The sequence below is a fragment of the Mesocricetus auratus genome, unplaced genomic scaffold (assembly GCF_017639785.1).
Source record: "Mesocricetus auratus isolate SY011 unplaced genomic scaffold, BCM_Maur_2.0 Super-Scaffold_100676, whole genome shotgun sequence".
Lineage (NCBI taxonomy): Eukaryota > Metazoa > Chordata > Mammalia > Rodentia > Cricetidae > Mesocricetus > Mesocricetus auratus.
Genome location: NW_024429266.1, coordinates 182,751,215 through 182,760,996, shown reverse-complemented (window position 1 = coordinate 182,760,996; position 9,782 = coordinate 182,751,215). Strand labels below are relative to the sequence as shown.

Here is a 9,782-nt window from a genome sequence, read left to right as displayed (position 1 = left end):
AGGTCTCTCTTCCAGTTCAAACATTGATATATAAATCACTGAGCTGCTTCAGTACTCTTTGTGTATTTTGGAAATACTAATCATCAGGGTTTTGGTTGACCTCATAGACGAAGTCCATGGAAGGAGGAAAACTGGTGTAACCTCCAACTTGTGTAGTATTCCTGGAGAGCAGAAGCAGGAATAGTACTGACACCACTGCATCCTCATCCCAAGTTAGCACGTGTTTATACCCATCTCTGAGACTGGGAACAAAGTGAAGAGTAGCTGTAGCTCGTGCACTGAGGTGATGGGCAGGGCCCTGTGCCTACCAGTGTGCTTTCAGAAAAGGGGTAGACTAACCCTTGTAGGCAGACTTTTCTGTCCTGTCAGTCAGTTCCCAAATGTCTGGGGTTTGTTTCCTGAAAACACCAAACATTTCAGGCATGTAAGATCAAAAGGCTATGTTGAAGTGGGTGAGATGGAGAGTCCTGCAGGTGATTTGAAGATGAACGCAGCGTTAGGAAGAGGGAGCGAGGTGGACGCGTCACAGAGAAAGGGGGAAATTGATGGGCACCGGAAGTGAGGGAAGCAGGTGCTTTGAGAAAGCCTAGGATTCACTAAGCCAGTGGTTCTCAACCTATGGGTCACGACCTCTGGGGGTGGAGGAGTCAAACAAGCCTTTCTCGAGGGTTACATTTCAGATATCCTGCATATCAGAAACTACATTATGATTAGTAACAGTAGCAAAGTTATATTTGTGAAGTAGCAATGCAGTAATTTTATGGTTGGAGGTCACTGTAACATGAGTTTTCATCTGCCAAAGTAACTGAACCAGAATTTGTTCTTTCTTTAAAAAAACTAAATGAAGAACAAGTTAGTTAGACGTTCCTCCTTTTGATCATTAGCAAAGTATGTGATATACACAAAGAAGGAGAAATAACTGTCATTTGTAACACCCTGAATGTCTTGTCCTTCAGCTCAGTGGCCATAAAATGCAGTCGAATCAGAAGATGAAGTTGGTTCTCCATAACAGAAGCAGCAAGCCTACCATAGCCTTCTGATGTATAGCTTTCACTCGGCGTTAAGTCAGAGAGCAGCGGTGGACAGGCAGAGGCTGCCATGATGCCTGTCACGTTTGTGAGTGCCTCTCGACCACAGGTAAGGCCGTAGATGAGAAGCCTGTGAGGTTTGGGTAGCATTCTCTTGCTAACTGTGAGAACAGCCGCTCTAAGCCTCAAGTGCTGAGGTTACACGTGTGCACTGTGTCACCCTGCTTTTTATGTATGCCGTCAATCTGAACTCAGGTCCATATGAGTGTGTGGTAAGTGCTTTATCGACTAAGCCATCTCCCAGACCCTTTCCATACATTTTCAGTTGAAGGATAAATCAGTCTGTCAATTTATTACGTATGCATAATACAGACACATTAAGATATGTGTCAAATACATCATTCCTTTCAGAAAGATAGTGCAGATTTAATATTAAGATAAATCCCAATTCTGTGATTAGAACAAGCAATGCACCCACACATTCTGATTCAAAGGGTTGGAAAAAGCATCAAAAGTAAGCCATCGCTGGACAATGGTGGCATATGCCTTTAAGTCCCACCTGAGCAGGTAACTTGGGCTTCTTCCAAGTGGTCACAGGAAAGGCCACCCCACTGCCAGTTTCTGCATTGCCAAAGAGAAGTTTCATTTCCACTACAGGTGCCAGGAAAGAGCCACATATCTGTTGCCTTGCTTTTGGAGTAGATTTTAGAACTTGTCTGGAGTGCAGATCCACATCCAAGCTGTCTACAGACCACATCAGCATTTCTCAGGGACCAGCGTCGGTTACATATCTTCCCTTTCAGCTTCTGAATCTCTACCTCCACAGTCCCAGCACAGCGACTGCCTCCACCTACAAGTCTCAGTTCCAGATCTGACCCATCTGCAGAAGAAGCATAAGCGCAGGCTGAAGGAACCTGGGGAAACACATGGTCCTCCCCTCCTTCCCAGATACCAAGACACTGTAAACTGTGACTTACCTGCCTCTTATTGTTTGCTTGCTTGGTTCTTGGCATCACAGAGGATTGAACCTAGTCCCTTACATAAAGTGGAAAAGGGTTGTGTGCCTGATGCCTCTTTATACTTTTGCTTTAGCTTTGGAGGTGAAGTCTCAGTAAGTAAGCCCAAAATGTGTTTGAATTTGTCATCCCTTGCCCTAGCCTCTCTCCTGAGTGGTTTGGATTACATTAGATTACTTATTTCCTGAGGCTTTAATAAACAAACATAGACTGTGAATTCTAATGTAAATGGTACATAGTTCTAAAGACTAAATATGATAAACGCACACACATACACACACACACACACACACACACACACACACACATACGTGCGCCATTCATCATAGTCCCTTAAAATGCTGACTCTCTGAGCTTCACATAGATTTAGAATTAAAGGTGTGGTAAAAAAAAAAACAGTACTCCTAGTAATATAGAAAATGGAGCCAAGCATCTGTCCTATGAAGAATGTGTAAGCTTCTTCTCAGCTGTGAAGGAATTCCCTACAATGAATTAATTATGTCCACCACTCACAACTTACACTTATTCCTATATCTAATGAATACAGGTTCTTTACGCGTCCATTTCTTTTTAACTTACCAGAACATGTCACACCAGCATCTTCTCTGTGATTACAGTTATGATTTCCCCATTCCTGGTGCTTACACTCCCAAAGAGCTGACTCATCTCCTTTGCAGGACATATCATCAAGCCAAATGGGTCCAGATCCCTCGCTGGCATTAACTCGACCGATGGCAGTGACAGCAGTTGGACATCCCAGTTGCTTACACACCACAGCAGCGTCATGGGTATCCCAGAAATCATCACATACAGTCCCCCATTCTTCTTGGAATTTCACTTCCAATCTTCCTGAACATTTGGATACTCCATCGACCAGTCTCAGGCTCAGATCTGCTCCCTCTATAATAACAACGAACAAGTCAGTGAAAGGGAAATAAGGATAATGTGATTAAAAACAGCTCTAGCTGAGTCAAAGAAAGGGGTAGAGCCATGGATACAGGCAATCACTCTACAGCACCATTCTACTGCTTGAAGAAGTGCACCAGGCAAGGACTTTTTAGGACACAGTGCGCATTTGGGGAGGGTCTCAGAGATTTGTCTAGACTCAGTTTTGTGCCTGTTGTGTCACTACAACTGATGATACAGTTGTTTACTCTGTCTTGTTAAAGTGCATCTGCCTGTGTTTTCCACCTTGTACTCCAGTCTGTGTAAATACTCTGCATCTGCTTTCACTGTCATCCATGTGGTCCTCTCCATTACCCTGCTTGTGCTGTGCACCTGACCCTTTTGTGAGTCCCCGTGGTGGTCTGAATGAGCTGCTCCCCTCAGGGTCAGATGTCTGCACACTTGGTCCCCAGGTAGTGGCACTGTTTGGGAGACTTAGGAGGTGTGGTCTTTCTGGAGGGAAGTCTGGCCCTGGGGGAAGGGTTTGAGGTTTTACAAGCATTGCACCACTCCCAGTTCCCATTCTGTGTGTGCTTGCTCTTTAAGAAGTGACCTCCGAGCTTGCTGCTCTAGCCACCAGCTCTGCTCCTTGTCATGTTCCAGGCCGAGATAGACCCTTAGGACCAAACAAACCATTCCTTCTATAAGTTACCTGGACCATGGTGTTTTACCACAGCAACAGAAGAGTAACTAATAGGGTGCTTCTTAATTAAAGGGCTGAGAAGTGGGGGAGGCTGATCTACTCACTTCCCACAGTCAACACCCCTTAAAGAACCATCCTTAATTCTGCAGACTATCCGGTGATGAGCCCAAACCAGCAGCCTGGGTCCCTGTGTTGAGTATTGTTGTCAGCAGGCAGAAGCAGTGCTTGCTGTGGATAGCCCGAGCCCTTGGGAGGTGCTGCCGTGCTGGCACTTTCATTTTCATGGTGAGTGCTAGCGATTGGACATAATGGTTGGGGACGGATCAGGTCGAGATGGCTAAAAACGATGATGATGGAGGATGATGAGGAGAGAACTTTGTTTTTAAACCAACATCAGAAAGACAAAGAGGGAATACTATTTCAGTCGCGGGTCATAGACTTTTACACAGATACATAAACTTATGTATTTGTGATATTTCTCCATTTTTATATCTATGGTCTGTCTCTCTTATCTACCTACTTACCTAGAAATGACATGAGGGTAGAAATAAAGCAGTCTAAAAGGACAGAGGTACTAATGGAGGGAGAATGACAAGGAAAGGGTAAGGGGTTTGAGGGGGGTATGTGCTCAGCACATAATATTCACATGTACGAAAGCTTTAAAAGTTTTCTACCGGCTTCTTTAGTCCCTCTGCCCCTTCCCTCTTTACCCCTTCCTTCTTCAATCCTCCCCTCTTCACATTTCCACCTCAGCACCCCCTGCCTCTCTTCACCCCATCTTCAACCCCCATCAAGATTTTCTTAAACACTCTCTTATGATGCAGCTAAACTGCATTATTTGTCATTAATCCTGTAACTATTTAATTGCCTATTTATTTATTTTGAACTTTACATGTATGTGTGTATGCCTGAGCATATGGATATACACTACGTATGCACAGTAACCAAGAAGATCGGGGGAAGGGACCAGATCTTGTGGAACTGCAGTGACAGGCAGCTGTGAGTCATCCTATGTGTGCTGAGAACTGAGCCCTAGGCTTCTGCAGAAACAGTAAGGAGTCTCTTAATCAACAAGCAATCTCTTCATCACCAGTCTGACCCTCTACTGTTTCCGTTTCCTGTTTTCAGTTAGTGAATTCACAAATGTTAGAGCTGGGACACCAAATGAGACAGTAGTAAGATGATGGAGGCTGAATTCTCTTCATTATGTTCTCAAGGACTCAGGCTTACAATCCCAGTACCTCCTGTCCGTCACAGACAACAGGAAACCCGGAATTGTCCTTACCTAAGCAGGTCACTCCAACATCCTCAGCATGATCACAGTTATGCTTTCCCCATGCTCCATATTTGCAGTCCCAGAGAGCTGACTCATTTCCATTGCACGTCAGATCATCAAGCCAGATTGGTCCAGAACCAGCTCCAAACTTAGCTGAGCCAGAGAAACTAATGGCACTTCCACATCCGAGTTGTTTGCAAATCACAGTAGCATGATCTTTGCTGAAGTTGTCATCACACACTGTCCCCCACTTTCCCTGGAACTTCACTTCTACTCGTCCTAAACACCGGTTGCCGTGACTGTCCACCAGTCTCATCTCCAAATCGGATCCATCTAGAGAAAAGACCAAGGTTTAAAGGAAAAGTCCTTTCATAAGCAATTAATCATTGGTGGCTTGGAATTTGATGCCCTTCTTAAAAAATAGTGTTTGACTTTTATATACTGCCATTTCCAAATACTGGAGAATTTTGACCTGATAAATCCAATGAACAATAATGCTTTTCTTATACACCTACTTTCCAAGGAAATTGTGTTATAGGTAGAAATGCTCTTTGGTATAGAAAAGATCAGTATGACCTTCTAATCAAGTTGTTGAAAATGAGAAAATGGTCAATGACAAAATGCTTTGATTCCATATTTTAACTCCTCCGAACTAATAGAGTTCTAAGAATGAATAATTGATGCTGAATTTGAAATTGGAAAATAAGAAAAAGCAATGATGAAATTGCTCAAATAAACACAACAGTTTGCAAAACATTATATGTTTAAAATTATGGAAAAATGATTTATTTCAATTTTAGCAATCAAATTTCTCCTCAAGGCATTTACTATCATTTTCAGCAAAAAAGAGGAGGAGGTTTTTTGTTTTTTTTTTAAACAATGTTATATGTTTCTCACGCAATGAGTTTCCATGAAGCATAAAATACATGAAGAAGGGAGACTTTGGTTGAAATTTGGGACACTGGAAAAGTTGCAGTTGACAAAAATGTTTAGAAACACTTTCTTAAACAAGAAATTAAATTTTATGAGCTAGAAGCTCCAACCAGCGTCCCCAACTTAGCCAGAGTTGTTTTCATTATGGGCAATTAATAATAATAATTAGTAAGGATAAGAGCTCACAATTAAAGTATAAATAAGTAATCATTACACGTTTAAACAATACATGCTATCACCATAGCCCACTTCATGGATCTTTGACTTGAGACTCAGTAGCAGGACATAGCATTGATCACCTAAAAAAACTATGAAGCCAAGAAGTGAGTAGCACAGAGGTTGGGGGAGTGGCCTGTCACCAGTTTTCTGTTGGTTAGTGTGCCACCATCTCCCTAGAGGTGAGCTCTGCAGACTAACCAGAAACTAGAGTGAAGGATCTCACACATACAGAGAGCAGATCGCTATGAAACCAGCAGCCCTCAAGCGTCTATTGGTTCCTTTTCTCTTATTAGATTCTAGTTGCTCCTTTAAGCTTCAAACTTTGAAAAACAAGTTTAATTTCACTCTTCATTATGTAAGAAAATAAGAGCAGAAAGTAGTACACTGAAGCTATAGATGAATAGCAACTCTTTACACAGGTAAGAGCCTGAAAAGATTTCTTATGGTTCTGAAATTTGTTTTACCATTTGAAAATTAATAATTAAAAAATGGAGGAGGAGGAAGAGATGCAGATGACTGAGGCAGCATGGGAAGGAAAGATGGGGTCCATGAAGAAACTAACAGTTTTAGCACTTGTAATATTCCAGTGTGCAAACAGCTCTGCAAGTGTCTTATTATGGAGTCATCAGATGCTTAGAAAGATTAAATACTTTGCATGGAATCTCTGCATCAGTGAATGGTTGCGCTAGAATTAGCTGCCCCATTTTTCCGGGGAGATGGACGGAGTCAGTGGAGTCAGGAAGGCGTGTGTGGCACTTGCTGGGACGTAGGTCAGCCTTACCTGAGCAGGTCACTCCAACATCTTGCTCATGGGTGCAGTTGTGCTTTCCCCACCCTTCATGTTTGCAGTCCCAAAGAGCAGATTCATTCCCTGTGCAAGAAACCTTATCCATCCAGATGTCTCCAGAGCCTGCACTGGAGTTCGCCCATCCAAGGGCTTGAATGTAAGTTGGGCATCCCAGCTGCCGGCAAACCACAGACACCTGATTCATGCTCCAGCCGTTCCTGCACACTGTTCCCCACCTCTCGTGGATCTTAACTTCCACTCTCCCACTACAGTTGTTTTCACCACCAGTTAGTCTCAGTTCCTTTTTCATTCCTCCTGCAACAACAATTCAACACATCAAATGATGATTCAAAGAGAATTCAGAGCAGGAGAAGTTTTCAGATTACTGCCATGGGATTTAGAGTCAGAGTTGAGACCCATCCTGACCCCACCGTGGTACAATAGGAGAATGCTACTTCCCAGTGTCCAGGTGGAATTGTTAGTACCGCAGGCTTCAAGTAGACCAATGGCAAAACTGGGGGAGCTAGCAGCACAATAACACGTGGGATTTTAATTGTATGGCCGGGTATCCTTACACCTTCTAAACTGAGATGCACAGTGTGTTACACGATGAACCACATGTGTTTCTTCCTAATCATAAGGTTGATAGTGACCATGGGGGAATGGAAAAACAAGCTGAATGGAATTAGATATCCATTTCATGCATTTATACAACAGGTTACAAAGCAGTTGAAATCTGCTGAAACTAGTTTTTGGATTTTAAACAGAAATCTAGGGAATTGTTTTCCTTTCTCTCTCCCTTGTTTTCTCAGATTACCTCTGATGCATTTTTTTCTGTCATTTTGGCTTAATTTAAGATCCCAGCCTGACTTCGAGCAATCCATTTTTAAATGTTAAAGTCTGGGTTTTGCATTTATTAAAGTGTTTTCAGAATCCCTTTTCCCCAGTAACTTTGTGCTTTTTCCTTCTTCTCTTTCCACGTACTGCTTTCAATCTTTTGTAACATAGGGTTGTTTGTGTGAGAGAAGACCACACTAATAATTTGCTGACTCCTGCTTAGAATATTATTGTGTGCTTTTAATATTTGGTTCTTAACTCTGAGGAGCATGGGTTTTTAGATGTCACTTAGCATACAGGAAATTGTGATTTTTGTTTAACAATTCATGTCAGAGTGGCCTAAGGCCATAAGTCAATTCTGTGACATACTCACCAGGAGAGTTAGTGACAGCAGAGACACTGAGGAGTGAGGCTACAGCCACAATGAAGAAACAGAAACGGACAAATCCTTTACAGCCTAGGAAACGAAGGACAGACGTGAAGCTTAATAATGAGCGATTTTGGAGAAGTTCAGGGTTTGCGGTCTGGTGAAGACCAAACTGTTAAGAAGAAAAACCTCTCCTACCAAACAGATGACACACAGGGCAGATACAGACCCAGACCATGTATGCAGCCTTGGAGTGGGGAATTGTGAGAACACTGGGCGTGGAAGCAAATTTTCAAGGCAGGTCTTAAAGCTGCCTAGCTAAAAGAGGCATCAATGAAACTAGGTATGGAGCACGTTCTCTGTACACTACAGGTCAGGTTTCTGAACTTTCTGTCCTCTACCTTCTCAGCATCAGTGACTCCCACCTCCATCTCCATGTCTCTTTGGTCCACCAGACAATAAGCTTTATGAGAGAACTAATGATATTTCTCATGTTAGTACTATTCCACCAACAGTGCTTGTTAAATAGCATCTCAGCAGTGTCACAGATAGAATACTCTGCATCCCAAACGCCCAAAAAATCAACCTTCTCATCACACACTGCAATTCAACACTCATGCAAAACTGAGGAATGATTTCGGCTGGTCCATGCACATCATGAAGTAGAAGTTTGCACTGAATTGGTTCTCCACACTTTTAATCAGTATCGATTCCTACACTTTGTCTCTCTTGTTTGCATACTCAGGACAGTTCTGCTCACTTCAGATCCTGACTTGAATTTTCACCTCGACAACTTTATAAAATAAATACAAAAACTGCTTCCTTCTTTACAATTTTAGTTTGGGGTCTATGGCTGATTAGAAGCACATCCATAGGACCCAAATGCCTTTTTGTTCCTTGCTCTCCTATGCTAATCACATCATTTTGCTGTCAGAACATCTCTAAACTCTACTTTAGGATAAATATAAATGAGACACATTTACCAGGAGGTCCAGCATCTTCAAGAAGAACCATTCCAAGCAGGCCCATTCCAAAGCTCTTTTGTCTCCTCGTACTATTGTAGAGAAATGTTCTCCGTAGAAAGTGGATAATCACTGATGGAAATAATCATCTTGTTCTTAAAATAATCATCTCGTTCTTAGGAATGGAAAGGCTCCAGAATGAGGGAGGAGCCAAGCCCAAAGGGGAACCCCTTTTTGCCTTCACCCTCCTCCCCCCACCCTTGGGACTTAAAACGACCAAAGGAAAATTTAACACGTTCCATAGATTTACAAAAACTAGAAAGTGTATTTATTCACACTCTTGCTGATGAAATGTTTTAATTAATTGATCGAATAATTCTTACTTATGTTATATGTGTTTGTCTGCTTGTGCATATATATATGAGCCACATGTCTGTGCTTCCTCAGAATCCAGGGGAGTACATTGGAAACCCTGGGCCTGGAGTTATAGGAGCTTGGGAACCACCATGTGAGTGCTGGGAACAGAACTTGGTCCTCTATAGATCAGCAAGTACTGTTAACAGTTAAACCATCTTTCCAGACTCTATTTTTAATTATTGAAGTTTATTTTATTACCTTCATTCAGTGTTGGGCTTCTATCACAGAGCCTTGAAGATACCAGGCAAGTGTCTACTATTGAGCTATTTATCCAGTACTTGAATTGTGTTTTTGACTAATATACTAAACACATACAAAAAATACTAATGGTGACAGAGTAAAACTATGGGAA

General features: G+C 42.3%; 1 protein-coding gene across 1 annotated transcript; it reads right to left on the bottom strand.

Annotated features, from left to right (window-relative positions):
- Nucleotides 1-1,361: 1,361 nt before the first annotated feature.
- On the bottom strand, nt 1,362-9,183 carry LOC121136869 (scavenger receptor cysteine-rich type 1 protein M130-like). The gene is made up of 6 exons (XM_040738344.1): nt 9,035-9,183; nt 8,058-8,141; nt 6,842-7,162; nt 4,918-5,241; nt 2,624-2,944; nt 1,362-1,908 (listed from the first exon to the last, which is right to left on the bottom strand). The coding sequence occupies exons 1-6, from the start codon at nt 9,078-9,080 to the stop codon at nt 1,577-1,579; spliced, it is 1,428 nt and encodes a 475-aa protein (XP_040594278.1). The 5' UTR covers nt 9,081-9,183; the 3' UTR covers nt 1,362-1,576.
- Between the last annotated feature and the right edge of the window lie 599 nt (nt 9,184-9,782).

Bases quoted from the DNA above. Each gene is read 5' to 3' on its own strand.
- LOC121136869 (XM_040738344.1), bottom strand. From the start codon at position 9,080: ATGGGCCTGCTTGGAATGGTTCTTCTTGAAGATGCTGGACCTCCTG. The intron at 8,142-9,034 runs GTAAATGTGTCT...TTCGTTTCCTAG, and splicing joins TGAAGATGCTGGACCTCCTG to GCTGTAAAGGATTTGTCCGT. The intron at 7,163-8,057 runs GTGAGTATGTCA...TTGTTGTTGCAG, and splicing joins TGCTGTCACTAACTCTCCTG to GAGGAATGAAAAAGGAACTG.